The sequence below is a fragment of the Heloderma suspectum genome, chromosome 7, assembly GCF_057233095.1.
Source record: "Heloderma suspectum isolate Gila_16-S chromosome 7, 16-S_ref, whole genome shotgun sequence".
Lineage (NCBI taxonomy): Eukaryota > Metazoa > Chordata > Lepidosauria > Squamata > Helodermatidae > Heloderma > Heloderma suspectum.
In genome coordinates, this window is record NC_139464.1 from 77,416,433 (window position 1) to 77,438,105 (window position 21,673).

Sequence of the window (21,673 nt, forward strand, 5' to 3'; positions counted from 1 at the left end):
TTCTTAGCTACCTTTCAGGGCAGAAGCCCTCCCAGGGCAGCTTACAACAATAAAATACATAAAAACAGTTAAAATATTAAAAATGTTAAAAACATAAAAACAATAAAAGCCAACAATAAGAACTATTAAAACCAACAATAATGTTAACAGCGGCAACAGTAGCAGTCATATCAATAGAAGGCCAAGGTAAAATAATATGTTTTCAAGGCCTTCTTAAAAGTCTGCAATGGCAGAGCATGGTGGACCTCTGATGGCAGCTTGTTCCAAAGGTGTGGGGCCACTGCAGAGAAGGCCATCTCACGTGTGGTCACCACCTGACTGCTCTCACGGGTGGGCAAATGAGAAGGGCCTCTCTTTCTGATCTTAAAGTACGGGCAGGTTGATATGGGTGTAGGCGGTCTTTCAAGTAACTTGGTCCCAAACCGTTTTAAGGCTTTAAAGGTCAAAATGTTACTGACCTTTTATTTTGGCATAATAGAAAGCATTTGTAGTCACATAAAAGAGCAGCAGGAATATTATTAAAGATCCTGAGTCTGAACCAGAGATCTTAAACAACAATAACGTACCCTTGCGGCTGTGGAATTGAGAGCAACATGGTAACTGGCTCAAGGCCACCCACTGGAAATTGTGGCTGAGCTGGGATTTTACTTTGCACTCACAGCTCTGCATTTCCATTTCTGGCTCCTGAGACGATGGTGATAATGATGAGTTGTTGTTGTTGTTGGTGTTGTTACTACTACGGGATTCCCCTTCATATGGAAGAAGGCTCATTTGATTACTGGACCTTCAGACATGGGTCACTGGATTCCCACAACACCTTCTACTGTATGATTAGATGAGGTTAAACAAGGTACTTAGACATTTTACATTCAAGTATCTACAGAATGTTACAAACCTTTGATTTCCTATTTCATCTTCATGTTTCAAACTGCTTGCCTGAAAAATGTAATTCTGTTGGACTGCATCAAGAATAACACTACTAAATGCTGCTATCTTGTCACAAATTAACTTTAGATGGTATCCAACAGTGGCTTTGTGTTGCCAGAAAGCACTTCGGCCCATGAAAGGCTGGGCACTCTCTTCCCCTTACCTATTGCAGCCTCCTGCATCATACCCCACGCTATTCCAGAGGGCCTCCCAATTTTCAGGAAAATGAGTGCTACAATGGGTATCAGTAAAAAGTGGGCATCCCACCTTGCATGAGCAGAAGTGCTTTCTGCTAGTACAAACCCTTTAAAATGTATTAAACTGCTTTTACTGAATGCCAAAGATTAAAAAAGTTCAGATCACTTTACTCAGAACATTTCAAAATACAACTAGGGAGTAATTAGCTTTTTACTACGGGAAGGACCCACCCTTCAATGATTTATTATAAAAATAGCAAAGTAATTGAAAGCTGTTTCCTAAATCTGTTCCATAGTAAGCTTGTTCTCTGTCAAAAACAGGAAGGGTGTTTTATCTTTTTAAAATTGTTTGTTTAGTATTGATTTGCTAGCTAGAAAGGCATTAATAATTCTGGTTTTATGTTTATAGACCCACACAGGAAGAAGTTTTAATTTAGCCTTTATCTAAAGGAGGACATAGGTTAAGTAAGGGTGGAGTCCATTGAGCTGGCATAGAAACAATATTTTTAGTAGAGATGAAGAAATGTAATTTGCTGTTGAAAACAGATATTCATTCCAACAAAATATTCCAATAAAGCTTGACCCTACATATGCACCATAGGGAATTACACTGATTCGCTTTTAATACACTCTGCATTTTCCCTGCCATATAATTTTACACACCACTTGCTCAAATAGAGGTGGCAGACCAGTTCAGATACCAGATTAAAACTAAAAGGTGCAAGATACAAATGCAAAGGTACTCAAAGAGAGTTATGGGTGGTTTTTTAATTATCTTCTCTATTTTCTAATTCTGAGGTATTTAGGAATTCTGAAAAGGCATTTGCACACTCTGAGAATTCTGACAAGATAGGACAAGAGGTGCAAAGTTGGATGTATTGTTTTGTGTTAAGGACATGGGAAATGATTTACTGACTGGTGAATTTCTGTTCTCAAGTGAAGGAGGCCAGCTAGCTTGGGGAAGTCTCCGCCTCCAGGGCCAGGATGCATTCTCCAGCTTAGGTTTTCCCAGAGAAGACAGGGCTTGCCCTGGGATTGCCAGTTGATTCTTCCCGTGATGTTGTCCACTGTCAGGACGTAGCAGGTCAGGATTTCCTTCGTTTGCTGAACGCTCTGTTTCTTTGTTGGGCCCAGAAGCAGCAAGCAAGCTGTGGGAACAAATGGTAGTGAGATCTGCCTAGACTTAGTGTTACCTAGAAGGAGGTTAGCCTAAGGGTGAACATAGCTGACCTCCTTTACTTGAGAAGAACAGAAATTCAACAGTGAGTAAAGAATTTCCATTTCTCCCATCAAGTGCAGGAGGCCAGCTAGCAGGGATGTAAAAAAGCAGTGCATTCCTGGGTGGACCAATAGATCCCTCCATACTAGCCTCCTGCTAGGGTACAAGGACTCTTTGGAGGATGTACCTCCTGAAGTCATCTTCTGCAGAGGAGAATGAGTTGAACTTGCAGTGACCGGTGAAGTTACGGACCAAGGACCAGGTAGCTGCCTTGGATATCTCTTCTAGGAGAGCCCTTTCCCAGAAGGGGGTTGACCTGGCCATCTCCCTTACTGAATGAGCCAGGATCTCCCCTGGTATTGCTAAATGAGAATCTGATCTCATTTTTAGATCAGGTAACCTCCCTTGTGGACTTTGGAAATTCTGTGGACATATTGTTCCTCGACTTCAGCAAAACTTTTGACAAAGTGCCCCATGATATCCTGATGAGCAAACTAGCTCAAAGTGGGCTAGATGAAACAACGATCAAGTGGATCCACAGTTGGCTACAGAATCGGACTCCAAGAGTGCTTATCAATGGGACCTTCTCAAACTGGGGAGAGGTAACGAGCGGCGTACCGCAGGGCTCAGTCCTGGGCCCAGTGCTCTTCAGCATTTTTATGAATGACTTGGAGGAGGAGGGGGTGCAGGGAATGCTTATCAAATCTGCAGATGACACAAAATTGGGCGGGACAGCTAATACTCTGGAAGACAGAAACAAAATGCAAAGTGATCTTGATAGGCTGGAGCACTGGGCAGAAAACAACAGAATGACATTTAATAGGGATAAATGCCAAGTTCTGCACCTAGGAAAAAGAAACCAAATGCACAGTTACAAGATGGGGGATACATGGCTCAACAACACTACAAGCAAGAAAGATCTTGGAACTGTTGTAGATCACAAGCTGAATATGAGCCAACAATGTGATGTGGCTGCAAAAAAGGCAAATGCTATTTTGGGCGGCATTAATAGAAGCATAGCTTCCAAATCCCAGGAAGTACTAGTCCCCCTCTACTCAGCACTGGTTAGGCCTCATCTGGACTACTGTGTCCAGTTCTGGGCGCCACACTTTAAGAAGGATGCAGACAAGCTGGAGAGGGTTCAGAGGAGGGCAACAAAGATGATCAGGGGACTGGAAACAAAGCCCTATGAAGAGAGACTGAAAGAACCGGGCATGTTTAGCCTTGAGAAGAGAAGACTGAGGGGAGATATGACAGCACTCTTCAAGTACTTGAAAGGTTGTTACAGAGAGGAAGGCCAGGATCTCTTCTCCATCGTCCCAGAATGCAGGACACGGAATAATGGGCTGAACATCAGGAAAAACTTCCTGACTGTTAGATTAATACGACAATAGAACCAATCACCTAGGGAAGTAGTGGGCTCTCCTACACTGGAGGCATTCAAGATGGGGCTGGACAGCCATGTGACGGAGATGCTCTGACTTGGATTCCTGCATTGACCAGGGAGTTGGACTCGATGGTCTTGTAGGCCCCTTCCAACCCTACTATTCTATGATTCTACGATTCTATGAAGTTACTGGAGATAGATGCTAGGGTGATGCACACTTGCAGCCAATGTGCCTGGGAGGCTACAGATACCTTCTTCCCTATGGAGGCAGGTGTAAACAAGGCAAGCAAGGCACCATGCTATGTGGCCTGGGCCTGTCAAGGTAGAACTTAACCACTTGTTGGGCATCAAGGTCGGGCCATTCCCTCTCTAGGGAAGTGGATGGCTGAGGGCGGAAGGAATGGATTACCACCTCCTGTGCCCAATGGAAGGCTGAGGTGACTTTCAGGATGAAGGAGGAATCTGGTAATAGGACCACCTTGTCCTCATAGAAAATGCAGAGCTCTCTCTTGTAAGAGAGGGCTTCTAGTTCTGAGACCTTTTTGGCTGAGATGATGGCCACCAGAAAATGGTCCTTAGGTTTAGTATGTCGAGTGACACCACCACCAGGTGTTCGAAGGAGGTTTGGTCAGGGCCATCAGGAACACGTTCAGACTCCAAGTGGGTAATCTATGCATAGCAAATAGGATGATCAGAAATTCCTTAACATTGGCGTACATGCTACCTGACTTGCCTAAGACTGTCAAGACCTAAGTGCCAAGACTTGCCTTCTCAGCATGTTGGGCTTAAAGGCCACTAACAGACCATTCTGCAGGAACTCTCCTACAGACCCCTGAAATGCTATTGGAGAGTGGGTTCCTCCCAGTGCACTGGCACTTCTTGATGAAAGACCTCCGGATTCATTCGTAGGTTCAACTGGTAGAGGCCCTTTGAGGAGAGAACAGTGGACACCTGGCAGAGTAGCCCTGTCTGTTCGAAAGACCATTCTCAACCTCCATGTAGTCAGCTTCAGGAGCTCTGGGTCCTGGTGTATGACTGGGCCTTGCTTCAGGTCTTTTAATGGAGGAAGAGATACCGGGCTGGTTATGAAGAGGTTTCTCAGGTTACCATATCATGGCTTTCCTCGCCAGTTCTGTGTTATCAGGACCGCTTCCGTTCCTTGGCTCCTTATTTTTCTGACCACCTTGGGGATTAGGGACAGAGGCAGGAAAGCATACAGGAGCCCTATTGGCCACTGGGAGATTTAGGACATCTGTGAATTCTGTGCCTTATGTTTGGAAGCTGGTGGCAAAACTGGAAATCTTGCAGGCAGGCTAATCTGAACTGTACTGAATACTGGCATGAGATCATGATTCCTAGGGTTAGTTCTGCAGGTGTACCCTGGACTTGGTACAAAGGCCGGAGGCCAGCAGGCTTACTGAGGAATATCTGTCCTGTGACAGAGTCATGGTGTCCTTGTCGATGTTCAGGAGCACTCCTAGGAGGAAGAGGGCTGGGCCAGGGACAATGAGCAATTCCATTCATTGATGAGGAATCCCAGGGAATGCTGGTTCAACAGGGTCTCATAGTTGTCCCAGATGCCTTGTTCCAAGGATGGAGGGAAAATTGGGGTGTTGCAAAACTGGGCCACTGGGACTAGGAGGATATTTGTAAAGACCCAGGGTGCCAAGGCCAGTCCAAATGGCAGGGCCCTGAACTGGAACTGCTCCCTCTCTTAACTGAAGCACAGGAACAGAGAGGGACAGATGGGAATGTGACGGTATAGAAAGTCCCTTTTTATAACGCTCTCTCATATGGAAGGCAACATCTCCATGCAGAACTTCTGTTTCTTGAAGTAGAGATTCACTCTCTTTAGGTCTAGAATAGCCATGTTGTCCCCACACTTCTTTGGGACTGCGAAGAAGACCGAGAAGATTCCTTAGTTCCTCTCTCCGATAGGGACTGTCTCAACTACCCTGATTTGGAGTAGGTATTCAATGGCTGCCTGAGTCTTCAGATGCTTGGATGGCTCTCTCAGGTGGCATGTCATGAAGAAGTGCCACAAAACATCTGAGAAATTGTGCAGCTGTCCTCCCACTCCAGCTGAAAGGAGTCCAAGGATGGGTAGTCTAGGAAGGTTTCCTGGATGCCTTTTTCCAATGGGGGGGGGGAGCTCGGGACCCCAACCCCCTGTGGATGTCCAAATGGTAGAGTACTTTCCAGTGTCTCTGTCATTCCGGGGGGGGGGGGGGGGCAATGATGGACAAAGGCACCAATATGGCCGACACTCAGGATGGCTGCTCTGCCACAGACTCCCTCTCCGCCGTTGTGCTCTGCTTCCTCTGTTGTGTCCCAGGTCATCAGTTTATGTGGCAGGAAGGAGCCCCAAGAGGCCCTGGTGCATTTCCGTGGCACCTCTGCTGATCGTCACTTCTTCAGCAGTGGGAAGACACTGAGGCCGGGCAAGCGGGGGCTGAAAGGTCCCACCCACTTCATCCATGCCTCCGTGGTGGCAGGAAAAGGAACAACGAAAGGGGGCGGGGGCTTCAAAGGAACCAGTTTGGCAATGTCCATCTGTGTGCCTGATGGATTAGCCTGACTCTGCTGCTGTCGTGCAAAGCCCCCTTCTCCTCTCCTGGTTCTTCAGTTTCATTTTCTTTACGTGTGTGTGCACTTTTGCAAGCGAGAGCCTCACAGTCTGCCTCCCACCACAATGAAGGAAGAAAAACTGGCAGGGCATCTCCAAGGAAAATCTAAGACAAAGACTGTCTTCTTGTCCCAGAGGCGGGGCCTTCCCCAAGTTAGCTGGCCTCCTGCACTTGATGGGAGAAACACCAACACCAATTTCACAAAATATGTGAAGGAACTTAATCTATTAAGTAAGAAAATCGGTTAGTGTTAGCTACAGATTATGAATACCCAGGGAGGACTTGGTGGACCTATTCACACATCACGCTAGCCCACAGTGGATGACAAGCTACGCAGAGTAGGTTGTTTGGCAAACAACCTACTGTGCTCCTGTCAGATGATGTGACAAATAAGCTACACAGCATAGTTTATTTCCCTCCCCGTCATCCCTCCTCCCCCTGTAGTCCTTCCACCTGGCCAGGCAGGTATCCCAGCTTCCTTTGTGGTAGAAACCATACCTGCCATCCCTCGCACTGCCACTACATCAGCAGCCTTTCTCCGACTGGCCCGCTTTGTGCTAGGGGTGTCGTCTTCTACCTCTGCCGGCTCCCCCCATTCTCAACCCAGTGTCAATCCTTTCCCGCTGCCTTGCACCCCAACTGCCCTACCCAGTGTCTTCCTGATTTCCAAGACCTTCCTTCCCACTCCTACCACCTCCTTCTCACCTACCACCCCAATTTCCAAGCTGAATTTCCAAGCCTTTTCCAGATCCCTTTCTTCTCCCATATGCAACAAAAAGGGGTGAGGGCCTCTAACTCCTTGAAAATTTACAGAGTGGGACGAAACTCAATACACAGGCTCCCCTTATGGGGAGCCACCACAAGCACTACTTGAAAAACGTGCAACTTTGCTTCTCCGTAGAAAGTGAGGATTTATCCATATGTGAAACAAACCATTTGCTTCCTTTCTTGCTCCTCCCCCTCCTCCCCAGTCCCTATTCCTTACCTGTCGCCCTGAATTCCAAGCCAGCTACCCCTTCACCATCAACAAATCAGCAAGACAGAATAAAAAGAAACATTTTATTGGGTGTGGCTTATTTGGCTTACTTAATACTGGGCATTGCACCAAAGGCGGGGGGGGGGGGGGTTCCAACTCCTTGAAAGTTTGCAAGAATGGGACAAAAATTAATATACCAGTTTTCATTATGGGGAGCCACCATATGCACTACAGGATAAATGTGCGACTTTGCATTTTCATGGCAAAGTGAAGATTTGTTGACAAGCAATACCATTTGGACATCATGCAGGAGATGGGGGGAGCTGATTTGGAGTCGGAGACCCAACTGAATGTGGCAGGAAAACAAGTTTGTTCAAGGTCACTCTGCTGATTAGACATACATGTGAATGAAAACAACTTTGCATCTTTGCAGAGTGCATCACCGAAGGTGGGGGAATGGAGGAGTTGGGTGGCGAAGAGGTTGGAGCACTGGGGGCAGGCACAATCTGTTTCTAGGCAGATCTCGGAAACAGGGATTGCTCGAGAGGAGCAGAACAGCGGCAGCATTTTTGGCCGCTCTTGTCAAGCGGCTCTGTAGGTGATTGCCATAACCCACTCTGGCGTGCCAGACGACACACTAGCCCATCATAGGCAAAACAACCTCTACTGCAGACCACTGGGGGGCGGGCAGGTCAAGACAACATACTAACCCATCATGGATTGCTCCGGAAAGCAAACCATCATTGGCTGGCATATTGTGTGAAACCAGTCAGTTTCTTTTAAATCTTTGGTCAGCATCATGTTGTAGAGTGGTTAAAAAGGAAAGGTGGTATCTCACTGGACAAGTGCCTCCATGCGCATACACAAGAGTAGTATACAAGATCATGGACTGGTTTGGACATTGGCTTGAAGCTGTAACCTCATATGTTCCTTCATTCTAGCTTCCTAATTTAGGCTAGCCATTATACCCAAATTGGCAAGGTACGGTTTGAGCCTGCCCTCTAAAACAGAATTGGAAGTGGGTTTCCAGTTTTGGTTTGGGAGGCAAGCTCAAACCACAGTTTGGATGTAATGGCAACCCCTTCATGGATCACTGCCTTGTGGCGAAGGGGCTTGCGTAACTCAGTGAAGCCATAAGCTATGCTGTGCAGGGCCACCCAAGACGGACAGGTCATGATGGAGAGTTCTGACAAAATGTGGTCCACTGGAGAAGGAAATGGCAACCCACTCCAGTATTCTTGCCAAGAAAACCCCATGGAATGTATCACAAGGCTAAAAGATATGACGCCGGAATATGAGCCCCTCAGGTCGGAAGGTGTCCAATATACTACTGGGGAAGAGCAGAAGGAATTTCCAAGTAGCGCCAGAAAGAGTGAAGCGGCTGGGCCAAAGCCGAAAGGACACTCAGCTGTGGATGTGTCTGGTGGTGAAAAGAAAGTCCAATGCTGTAAAGAACAATATTGTTTAGGAACCTGGAATGTCAGATCAATGAATCAAGGTAAGCTGGAGGTGGTCAAACATGAGATGGCAAGATTGAACATCGACATCTTGGGAATCAGCAAACTAAAATGGACAAGCATGGGCAAATTTAATTCAGGTGACCATCATATCTACTACTGTGGGCAAGAATCCCTTATAAGAAATGGAGTAGCACTCATAGTCAATAAAAGGGTGAGAAAAGCAGTACTGGGGTACAATCTCAAAAACGATAGAATGATCTCAGTACGAATCCAAGGCAAACCATTCAACATCACAGTAATTCAAGTCTATGCCCCAACCACCGAGGCCGAAGAAGCAGAGGTTGATAGGTTCTATGAAGACCTACAACCCCTTCTAGAACTAACACCAAAAAAAGATGTCCTTTTCATCACAGGGGATTGGAATGCCAAAGTAGGAAGTCAAGAAATCACCAGGATAACAGGCAAGCATGGCCTTGGTGTACAAAATGAAGCAGGACAAAGGCTAATAGAGTTTTGCCAAGAGAACACGCTGATCATAGCAAACACTCTTTTCCAACAGCACAAGAGGCGACTCTACGCATGGACATCACCAGATGGTCAATATCGAAATCAGATTTACTTTGCAGCCAAAGATGGAGAAGCTCTATACAGTCAGTAAAAATGAGACCTGGAGCTGACTGTGGCTCAGATCATGAGCTGCTTCTTGCAAAATTTCGGCTTAAATTGAAGAACGTAAGGAAAACCACTAAACCATTCAGGTATGACCTAAATCATATCCCTTATGAATACACAGTGGAGGTGAGGAATAGATTTAAGGGATTAGACCTGATAAACAGAGTGCCTGAGGAACTATGGACGGAGGTCCGTAACATTGTTCAGGAGGCAGCAACGAAATCCGTCCCAAAGAAAAAGAAATGCAAGAAAGCAAAGTGGCTGTCTGATGAGGCTTTACAAGTAGCTGAGGAAAGAAGGGAAGTGAAAAGCAAGGGAGAAAGGGGAAGATATATCCAACTGAATGCAGAGTTCCAGAGCATAGCAAGGAGAGACAAGAAAGCCTTCTTAAATGAACAATGCAAAGAAATGGAGGAAAACAATAGAATGGGAAAGACTAGAGATCTTTTCAAGAAAATCGGAGATCTCAAGGGAACGTTTTGTGCAAAGACGGGCATGATAAAGGACAAAGAAGGCAGGGACCTAACAGAAGCAGATGAGATTAAGAAGAGGTGGCAAGAATACACAGAAGAACTATATAGGAAAGATCTGAATGTCCCTGATAGCCATGATAGTGCAGTCACTGAACTTGAGCCGGACATCCTAGACAGTGAAGTCAAGTGGGCCTTAGGAAGCATTACTAACAACAAAGCTAGTGGAGATGCCAGTATTCCAGCTGAGCTATTTAAAATCCTAAAAGATGATGCTGTTAAAGTGCTGCACTCAAGATGCCAACACATTTGGAACACTCAACAGTGACCACAAGACTGGAAAAGGTAAGTTTACATTCCAATTCCAAAGAAGGGCAATGCCAAAGAGTGTTCAAACTACCGCACAACTGCACTCCTTTCACATGCCAGCAAGATTATGCTCAAAATCCTACAGGCTAGGCTTCAGCAGTATGTGAACTGAGAACTACCGGAAGTACAAGCTGGGTTTCGAAGAGGCAGAGGAACTAGAGATCAAATCGCCAACATTCGCTGGATCATGGAGAAAGCAAGAGAATTCCAGAAAAACGTCTCTTTCTGCTTCATTGACTATGCTAAAGCCTTTGACTGTGTGGATCACAACAAACTGTGGCAAATTCTTAAAGAGATGGGAGTACCAGACCACCTTACCTGTCTCCTGAGAAACCTGTACGAGGGTCAAGAAGCAACAGTAAGAACCAGACATGGAACGACCGATTGGTTCCAAATTGGGAAAGGAGTACGACAAGGTTGCATATTGTCGCCTTGCTTATTTAACTTATATGCAGAGTACATCATGAGAAACGCCGGGTTGGATGAATCATAGGTCAGAATTAAGATTGCCGGGAGAATTATCAACAACCTCAGAAATGCAGACAATACCACCCTAATGGCAGAAAGAGAAGAGGATCTCAAGAGCCTCTTGTTGAGGGTGAAAGAGGAGAGTGCAAAAGCTGGTTTGAAACTCAACATTAAAAAAACGAAGATCATGGCATCTAGCCCCATCACTTCCTGGCATATAGTAGGGGAAGAAATGGAAGCAGTGACAGATTTTACTTTCTTGGGCTCCAAGATCACCGCAGAATGTGACTGTAGCCATGAAATTAAAAGACGCTTGCTCCTTGGGAGGAAAGCTATGGCCAACCTAGACAGCATAGTAAGAAGCAGAGACATCACCTTGCCGACAAAGGTCCGTCTAATCAAAGCTATGGTTTTCCCAGTAGTAATGTATGGCTGTGAGAGCTGGACTATAAGGAAGGCTGAGCGCCAAAGAATTGATGCTTTCGAACTGTGGTGCTGGAGAAGACTCTTACGAGTCCCCTGGACTGCAAGGAGGTCCAATCAGTCCACCCTAAAGGAAATCAACCCTGACTGCTCATTGGAAGGACAGATACTGAAACTGAAGCTCAAATATTTTGGCCACTTAATGCGAAGAGAAAAGTCACTGGAAAAGACCCTGATGCTGGGAAAGATTGAAGGCAAAAGGAGAAGGGGACGGCAGAGGATGAGATGGCTAGATAGCATCACCGATGCAATGAATATGAACTTGAGCACACTCTGGGAGAGAGCGGAGGACAGGAAGGCCTGGCGTGCTCTGGTCCATGGGGTCACGAAGAGTCGGACACGACTTAATGAATGAACACAACAACAACATGTAATGGCAAACTATAGTTTAACCAAATCAAGACATTAGACAGCATCAAAGTGTGAAAGGAGAGGAAGGACTGCACAAGCCTGTGGATGGTTGAACTATATTTTGGTGTTATATGTGAGCCAGTCCTTTGGGTTACACAAAATACAAATACAGGTAGTTTTCACCTCAACTTGCAAGATGTAAAATCACAGTTCCATTGTTGTCTCCTCCTCTCTTTTTCCCAGTTGAAGTTATGCATACTAAGCATTTGAAGGCTAGCGAGCATTAAGGCTAAAAGCCAAACTATGCAACTAGTTCTGCATGACCAAAGGGATTGGGACTTCTGTTTTTCAAACAGGCCCCCATGTCCTATCAGCAAACTGCTTCTGAAATATAAATACATACATAAGCAGTTTGTGATAAGGCATAAGAGTCTGCTCTTTAGAGTAAAAAAAGTCACATTCTACTGAATGTGCCTATGCCCACAGATATGCCTAAATTAGCTCTTTGGATTCCAGCATATATTTCCCAAAGAGCCAACAAAAGGCCTTTTCTAAAAGCGGGTAAAAACCACTCATGAACAATAATGAAAATACTGTATTATCTGTATTACACAAATTATAATTTAGTTCTCAGATATGTCAAATCAAGGAGAAGGTGTGTTTTATACTGGTAATTAATTAATTAATTAATTACATTTATATTCCGCTTTTTTTCCACCTTAAGGAACCCAAGGCAGCGTACATAGTCCTCCTCCTCCTCCAGTTTATCCTCACAACAACAACAACCCTGTGAGGTGGGTTGGGCTGAGAGTCTGTGACTGGCCCAAAGTCACCCAGTGAGCTTCCATGGCTGAGTGGGGACTAGAACCTGGATCTCCCGACTCCCAGTCCAACACTCTAGCCACTACACCACACAGACTTGAACATCATTTCAAAGTATTAATGATGCAACTATATTACCTTTTCCACATATATCATTTAAAGCCACTTTTAAGGAATGTGATTTTTTCCCCCAACAACTCTCAAGCAAAGAATTATCAGTCAAGGCAATAGAATGCATAAAAAGTATAATCTTAAATTTAGGAACTGAAGTGAAAATTGCAGCTTGATTTACCTAGTGGTTACCAGGAAAAAAACTGGTAAAATTTCAAGGAAACAGGAAGCAAAAATTCCAAGAAAACAGATTTCCTTTCCTCAGTTCCTGTTCAAACATATTAATTGAAAGATTGATATTTTGACAAATCCTATTCAGAGTTCTATATTTAGTAAAGGCAAAAGCACTAACTTGGGACATGCACAGGAACAGGTTTTCAGAACACTTGGCTGTGTTGAGTTAGTGCATGTAACATTTAAGTTATTTTATAAGTAGGTTATGGAGAGAGCACTAACTGTCTAGAGGGCCATAGGGTGTTTTGGTTTCTGGAATCTGAGGTTGGAACCAGAAACCACACTCCCCACCCCTCTCCCTCCCAGCCAGTGCAGTTCTCTTTGCACTGGCTATGTCTTTACACTCGGAAACGGAGCCTGGAGACAAGGAAAAGGGGGCAGTCCCGGGGGCAGGGAGCAGAGGAGACTGCAGAAGCTGCATTACGCAGCTTCCTATGCACTTCACAGCCTCCTTCCCCCCGCTCCCCAAAGCTGTGGCCAGACAGACAAAATCACCCATCTAGCCAAAAATGCAGGGCAGCTGGAGCACGAGGGGATCCTCACCTCTGTGCTCCAGCTGCCCTGCATTGGATACTCAGCTGCCTCTGACTTTGGAGGCTGCCAACTATCTCAATAGGACTGCACCCTTATTTACATTTAAAAGATGACTACTTTAATAATGTTTGCTACTTGTTTGGACTGACAAAGCTGCAGGTAATGTTTATCTTGCAAAAGGTAAAGGGAATCATTCTTAGGGCCAAACAAATTGTTAAATGTATGACTGCATTTAATATATCTATAGTCCTTTTTCCCCTTTTAAATAACACCTAATTGAGGGGAATCAGGATCAGGACTATAGCATGGAAAGGGTTTAACCCTTATTCCCACAGTACTGACAACCCCTCTCTCCAAAGCTGTTTGTCCTGAGACGAAGCTGCCATTGGCACCACAGAAAAAGATGTGGTTTAAAGAAAACGAAAGATGTCAAAAAGACTGAAGTTATAGAATGGAGCAGACCCAAAGTACACTAAATAAAAAGGAAATTTTAACCAATTTAGTTTCTGTAGATTTATTTTTGGTCAATTATTCCTAAACTGAATACAAAGATATCAAACTCATTTTATCATTTGGATCTAGAGTTTGATGAAATTATTTTAACATAAATAATACAAGTAGACTTCAGCCCCTATGATGCAAGTATTCCCTATAAATGAAACAGAGCATCTTAGAATAATAATTTTCAGCACAGTCTGAAAATAGATATGGCTTCTAAGCAGCTGTTGCTACAGCTTCTGTGCAGGGATGAAACACCCTGCTCTAGATCTACAGTGGTTCATTCTGTAGCTGCCTCAAAGAGCAGCTGCTTCAAATCTGCACTTATTTTTAAAGTCTCATTAGCTTGCTTATGCTCTGAGAAGACTACTTCAGTTCCACAGAAAATGCTACCTTCCCAGTAACAGATCCTGGAAACAGGTAAAGTACACCATAATTTAGAGATGGAACAGGTTTTACAAGATTCAATATTTCAACAGACTAGCCTTCCAGACATTTTGGACTACATCTCCCATCAGCCCCACACAGTGGGGCAATGATCACCGAGGAGTTGTTTTAGACTACATCTGGAGTGCACCAGATTGGGGAAGGCTGCAATAGCCAGTAGACAAAATGTGTTCTGCTATCATCATCCACTAGGTTCTATTGTACCCACTGCAACAGTTAGCAAATATTCACAAAACTATCACATGGGTGCAGGTTCTACTATATCAACAGATAAAAACTGTTAAATAATAAATATGACAATGAGAAACTAGAATGCATGCTTCTTGTGAAAACACAGCCTTAATATCAGACCCTGTGCTTCCCAACTTGAACCAAGAGGTTTTACCTACACTAAGACAGGACACTTAACATTTGTGGTACTACTAAGGATAGCCTTTACAGTCCCTTGACATAGCAAGCCCTTCATTTTAAAAAAAATGTGTGTAACGTTTTTTGCTGGTTTGTGTGTTTTTAAATTATTGCTTTTAAATTATTTCAATGCCATCTTTAAAAGTGGAACTCTTTCATGGCTCCTCGATACAAGCATTAGTGGAATGGCATGGGAAGAAGCATCAGCTGCCAGTAGCACATTAATCACTCTTGTAGTGCCACTGAAACACTCCACATGCTGTTTTGGAAAGAATTAGGAATCCCATCAAGCAAGACAGATAAACCTTGTTTTTGCATTTTAAAGAAAAGCTTTAAAGTGGAAGCAGTGAGTGGGTGGGAGGCACTGCATGCCCCACCTATCTACGTGTTAAACAACCAATGGTTTGCCATTACATGCAAACTGGGTCATACTGTAACTTTATATTATAAAGCACCATTAAAAGCCTTAAGAGGTCAAGTTGTATGGCAAACCCAGTTCTGAAATAAAAACACAAAATAGTTACAAAGGGTTAGATAAAAACAAACACGAGGCTTACTTGTTCAATCTCCTTTGTCTTTGCAGCAATTGCCTTTGAGCGACTAACATGCTGGCTGTCTTCAAACAATTCATTATTTTCTGTAATATTGGCACCTGTTTCTTCACGATGTTCAACATATAACGGCTCTGTGGACGCAGCCTTTAAGAAACATATAGTAATTTTATGTGGCTAAAGTGTAGTTAAATAAAAAGATGTTAAACTAAATATATTCTCATATAATAGTTATCCTGGCAGGATTCATATATTTCAAGCAACCTTATATGGTACAAGCTGGGAAAATTTTCCAATTTGCTATATCAATGGAAAGGCATTTATAAAGATAAATTCAACCGGATTTAGAAAAGTTTTATTAATCTTTCAGTGAGGAGTTTATATTTTTGACCTGTACCCTAATTGTGACACTAGTTAGGGATGTCTTATTGGGAATTTCAGCAAACTACTATTCAAATTTTAAGTGTGCAACTGGGGAGGAATAAGAGACATCCCCCCTCAAAGGTGATGGGTACAATCCAAGAAAAGCCAGTTGAGTCTAGGGTGCACACAGATTATTTTTAGCAGTGTGCCTACTGTGGAAGAGCATTCTCCAAAATTTGGAAAGGTGTAGTATTTTATCCCCTACATCAGTTCTGTTCTTCTCTTGCAGCAGAAGTTGGATTTGCATAGTGCTGACTGGCTGGTCTTCAATCAAAGCCACCTCCTTCCTCCTTGGAACAGGGCTCTGCTCATTGCTAATTGGCTGGCCCTTGTCCTAGTAACAACCCACTCCCAATCTTTCTTGGAAAGGGTTTTTAAGTAGTTTTTTTTTTAAAGGAAATAAACCACTGAACAAATGTTTGACCAGATAAACCTATAAGGCTCATGAAAAAGAAAACAAAAGCAGACAATTTTGAGGGTAGCCATGTTAGTCTATTGCAGCAAAAAACAACAGGGACTCTTGTGACACCTTGAAGACAAATTTATTCTGACATAAGCTGTCATGGACTATAGCCCACTTCATCGGATCCATCTGATGACAACACAATGAAGGGGGAAGTGAGAGCATGCTTGTCAGGAGCTCCTTGGCAGCCTCTTTCAGTCTAATCCAGTAGCCAAGTCCAGACACAGCCAAAGGGATTCTTTTCAAAGCTTTATTCCTTTTACAATTTAACAACTCTACTATCAGCAACTAGCTATGAGCAGCAGAGTACCTACGCCCTGAGTTGGAACAGTTGGTCCCCATTTGAAGGAGAATCACTGGCAGACCCTGAACTTAAGGGCTAGGGAGAGTCCCTCCCCTTTTCCCTTGGATCCTCTGGGCGCAACCGTTGCTTGCGCGCCAACCTTTGGCACTACGCCTCCTTTCCGCGCCCTCCATTTGGCGCTGCTCCCTGCATCGGCGTCGCGCGTCCAGCAAGCCCTCTTCCCACGCTCTCTCACTCCCAGGACCGCTATCTATGTCAGGAATGCTGGCGGGAGGAATCTCTGCCAGCTGTTGGCCCTGGGAGGAATGAGCGTGCTCCTCTCCCACGAGCGGCTGCTCCACCTCAGAATCAGAACTACTCTGGGATTCTATGGGCTCAGCACTTTGACAATGCTGGACCTAGAGGCTGTACATGTGTATAAAGAGCAGAAAGAAGCAGAGGTCACACAACAGCAAAAAACATCCTGCCTCTCTTTGAAGAGACATCTGTATACAGTCTAAGATCACATTCGCACATCATGTTAAACCATAGTTCTATGTGACAAGCACAAGTTGAAACAAGGTCAAGCAAACTTCAGGCTCATGCACTCTTCCTTCTCATCACTTTGTGGCTGAAATGAGTAGTTCAAAAGCTTTCATTCCACTTTTAGTTAGCTACAGCTTGCTGTGTCAGACTTGGAACTGTGAACAACATTTGCTATGGCTAGTTTAAACAAGCCAAGTTCAGAAACCATGGTTTCTTGTTTTGAACTAACCAGTTAACTTCAACTGCAGTTTTGTCAGTCCAAAAACACAACAAGCCATGGTTAGTTAGAAGCAAAAACTTCCAAACTTCTCTTCCTGGCTACATGGAATGAGACGTGAGGAGCACATGAGCCCAAGATTCACTCAGGGTCAGTCCACCTCATACATGTTGCACTAAACTATGGTTCAGCATGATATACGGAGCAGCTCAATGTCTCATCAAAAGTCTGTTATTGCAGAATAGTAACAATGCAAAATGAGACTCCAGCTTGAAATTGGTGAATTAGAACTTACCAAAAAATTTGATTCTATATACTTAGGCTTGAATTGAGGCAATGGTTTCCTGTCCAATTACAGATGGAATGATTGTGTTTCCCCTATTACTGCTGTTGTGAATAGTCACTTTGCTTTATCTTAAGCTTTATACAGAACTGTCACAAACTGTACTGTTTTTCATTTCACTGATATTTGGCCCTCTGAGGATAACCAAATGTTATCCTGCCAAATGAGGATAACATTTCATGTATCTGATGAAGCAGACTTGAGTAAACATAAATTTATTTTTACAATAAATCTGATAGTCTTTACAATGCCATAGCATTCTTTGTTGGATTTGCTGCAACACGCCACTTACCCCTTTACAAACTGCACTTGTAATTTCATTGGTTTTCAAAGAGACTTGAGCAATAGACACTTTTGCTGGATTTAACTCAATGAGTATTAATTTTCCAATGGTTAATACAGAAATGAAGAAAATTCAATCAATTATGTGTTACACTGGCTAAAAGAAATGTGACCCTAACTTTATTTCTTATTGTTACACCCAGTTCTGCAGGAGCTTAATTGCAGACACTAAAGACTGCTTAAAGAGATATTTGCAGAACTGTGAACTTACCAAATGTAGTAATAGTGCTAGATTAGCAAAATATACATGGCACCTTCAGTGAAACACCAGCTACAAACCTCTACTGTTAGATGTTATGAGTTTTGTCTTTCATTTGGAAGCACATGAAAGCCCAGACAACTAAATAGTTTATATAGACAAATATCTATTAGCACTATTTTTACTTACATCATACTCTGAAATTTCAGGTACATTGCTTGTGTCTGCTTTCTCTGCTTTCTCAGCCGCCCACCTACTTGCAGCCTCTGCAAGCTCCTTTTCTGACAATCTGTTACTTTTGTCCAAGGCCTAATGGGAAAAAGAAACTGAAAAGTGTGGGTATTCATGTAAAGTTGTATAAATAGCATATGTAGAGAGAAGCTGAAAGTAACAGTTTCAGTATCATTAAGAGTACTTGATAAATATTACTGTTATGAAAACTATCTACTGGATTAAGAAAGTTAAAGACTTTAAAAGCAAGTTCAAGACAACTGAAACTCAAGGGGAACTTGGAAAGATACAGAAATGTCCAATTTCTTAAAGGTAAAGCAATCTTTTTCAAGGACACAAACAGGCAAATGCAATGTTCCCAACCTCCTGAATAGTTAGGAGATCAGGTGCATGCTACTGGCTCCTTCCCCATCTCTTCCATGATTTGCTTTAACCATGGTTCTTACCGTGGCTAATGTTAACCAAGAATTTGAAACCAGAATTTGAAGTAGCTTTCAAACTCACATTAGGGGGCAGTCCTGAGTAGCAATGATGCACATGTAAAACAAACCAACGAGGAGAGACAGAAAGGCAGAGAACCCGTAAGCTTCTGCATCACCTATCTCTTAATCATATTTACTATAAACACTGTCTCCTGATGGTCAATACCAAAACCAGAACTACAGTCACTAGTTGCTGTAGAACTGCTTTAAATAAAACTAATTATTCACAGCTTAACATATACTTTTAACAGCATTTCGAAACTTATATATAATAGTAGTTTAAACTAGGGATGTACGAAAGTCACTTACCTTTTCGACGGGGTGATTCAAGGTAGGGGGGAGGCGCTCCGCACCTCCCCCCAAAATCCTAATCCGGCCAGCTCCACTCCACGGAGATTCCGCGGAGCCGCCAGCCAGGGCCACCCGCAGCCAGACATCCGGCAAGAAAAAAAAACAAAACAGCATACGCAAATGGCGGCGGCTACAGCGGCTGCCATTTGCGTTCCCTTTTTTTAGCTGTTTTAGCCTACGTAAATATTTATGTAAGCTATTACGGCGAAAAAAAAGGGAACGCAACTAGCGTAGTGGGCACCATTTGCGTTCCTTTGTTTTCGCCGTTTTAGCCTACCTAAATATTTATGTAAGCTATTACGGCGGGGGGAAAAGGAACGCAAATAGCATAGTGGGCGCCATTTTGCGTTCCTTTTCCCCCCGCTGTTTTAGCCTACGTAAATATTTACGTAAGCTATTATGGCGGGGGGGGGAAGGAATGCAAATAGCGCCCACTACGCTATTTGCGTTCCCCCTTTTTTTCGCCGTAATAGCTTACGTAAATATTTACGTAGGCTAAAACAGCGAAAAAAAGGGAACGCAAATGGCGGCCGCCATAGCCACCGCCATTTGCGTACGCTGTTTTTTTCTTTTTAGCTTGCCGTGATAGGCTACGTAAATACTTACGTAGCCTATCACAGCAAAGAGCAGGATGCAAATGGCGGCCACGGCAGCCAATTGGAAAGACCAGCTGCAGCTGCCGCTGGAGCTGCCGCCAGCGGAGCCCCAGGTAAGTTTCGTTCCAGGGCTATTCCGTGAGGTGGCGGGGGGTGGGAGGCTGTTCCGCCACAGGTTTCGGGGGGCCGAATGCCAGTGCATTCGGCCTCAATGAAATTCGTGGTGGAATTCTCCGCCATCCCTAGTTTAAACCACCCTGAAGGAATAGGTCCATGGAAAGATTTTAATAACATTTCTCCATCCCTGCTAAGCCCTATGAAGAAACTCAAGTCTCCCCCTCCAAGCTTAATCTGTTAGAATCCACATTACTAATTCGCAGAAATCTCAATAAAGAAAATATTTGTACAAATCCGAGACCAAGATGCAACCTAGACCTTTTGTATCCAAATTACTATTTTCTACTACTAAGGTCTAATAATGAGCTCACCTTTGAAGGTGGCACTGCTGTAGTTCCTGAAGGGGATACATCTCTTGAAGTTTTCAAAGACTGAGATGAAGATCTCTCTTTACCTAAATACAGAATTAGCACAAAAAGTATTATTACAATCACATAGGCTTAAAAAAACTTTGTAAAAGTAACTGTTACATAGCTACTTAACCAGAATGGATTATGTGAGAGTTCACATTGATTAAGACCACCTAATACAATTTATCCAAAGGCTAGCTTCCTGAAAACCTGAATTAGTAAGACTTGGGTAGACTTCCCTGAAGAGGAAATGCCAGATTTTGCAGGGGAGGGACAGGAATACTGTGTATCTCCATAGACTTAATCAGCTGGAATACAGAATAAAAGACTCATTATCTGTTTTTAATGTATAAGAATGTTTAGATTTTTTTAATATAAGGTAAATTTGTATGTTTAATATTTCTGAATCACTTTTTCACCAATTAGGCTTCAATTCTATATGTGTATAAGCATCGCTGAGTAAACCTGCTCAGGATTGGACTGTTAGGCACTTGAAGCAATTACAACAGAAATCTAACATGGATGGAATGAAGGCAAGGATCTCGCAACACACTTGAGAGTACCAGACTGACTGCTTGTCTTTGGTCATGTCTCCTATAGTCAAGTGACTATATATCCCATTGTTTTTACAAGTCACATAATCACACATCATACAAGACTACATTGCCTTTTCTAGATATGTGGAACTGATAATTTTATTTCACGATTTACAGACATTGGTTGTGTTCAACCTTCTTCTCATGGGATGCTTTGCTGGAAGGAAGTGGGGGGAGGTAGTTTTTGCTGACTCCTCCTTCCTTCTGCAGCCCCCAGCACCACCTCCCATGCTATTCTGGAGATTCCCCCAGCCCTCTGAAACAGCTTTTCAAGTGAGCACAGGGAGTGAAAGGCCAAGGGGGGATTGGCAAAACTTGCCTCTTCCCCGTTCTACAGCAGAAGCTTCCACTGGTTCCAAATCTCTTCCAAGAATGGAAGGAACCACACATGTAAGAGCATGTATGGATTCAACCCACGGGGGCCTGTGTGTGTGTGTGTGTGTGCGCGCGCGCGCGCACGCATATGTGTGTGTGCGTGCGTGCGCATATGCGTTTCAACGGTATAAAATAAATTAAAATTGCTGGTTCACACTATCCAATTCCTCCATGCAACTTTTTACATGACTATACAACTTTGCAAAAAAAGAAGAAACAAACCCTCATGTGAAACAGCCTGTACATGTAGGAGAATCTGATTTTTAAAAAGTGCTGCTCCAAACATGGAAATGGCTGCCAGCTCCCTCACTGTACAGTGCTGTTCAAACAAGTACTCACACAGTTACATACCACATACATGATCATGGAGGAATCTGACAGTGTTAATAGACCCCCCAAATGTAGGAATTCACAGAAATGCAATGAAAAGCCATATATTCAGCAGTTTTTATATCAAACTAAATCAGAGTTGATCAGCCTTTTTACCA

At 43.6% G+C, this 21,673-nt stretch overlaps 1 protein-coding gene across 17 annotated transcripts in view; it reads right to left on the reverse strand.

Annotated features, from left to right (window-relative positions):
* The window catches only part of PPHLN1 (periphilin 1), a 72,340-nt gene that overhangs the window by 14,817 nt on the left and 35,850 nt on the right, over window positions 1–21,673 (reverse strand). For all 17 annotated transcript variants that reach the window (XR_014784422.1, XR_014784421.1, XM_084810693.1 and 14 more), the window contains 3 exons: window positions 20,176–20,258; window positions 18,217–18,336; window positions 15,218–15,358 (listed from right to left, as the gene is read on the reverse strand). Coding sequence is in view for 15 of the 17 variants with exons in the window: in XM_084810693.1 (XP_084666819.1) it covers window positions 15,218–15,358; window positions 18,217–18,336; window positions 20,176–20,258 (344 nt within the window). In the remaining 2 variants the exon portion in view is untranslated. The remainder of the gene's footprint in view (window positions 1–15,217; window positions 15,359–18,216; window positions 18,337–20,175; window positions 20,259–21,673) is intronic.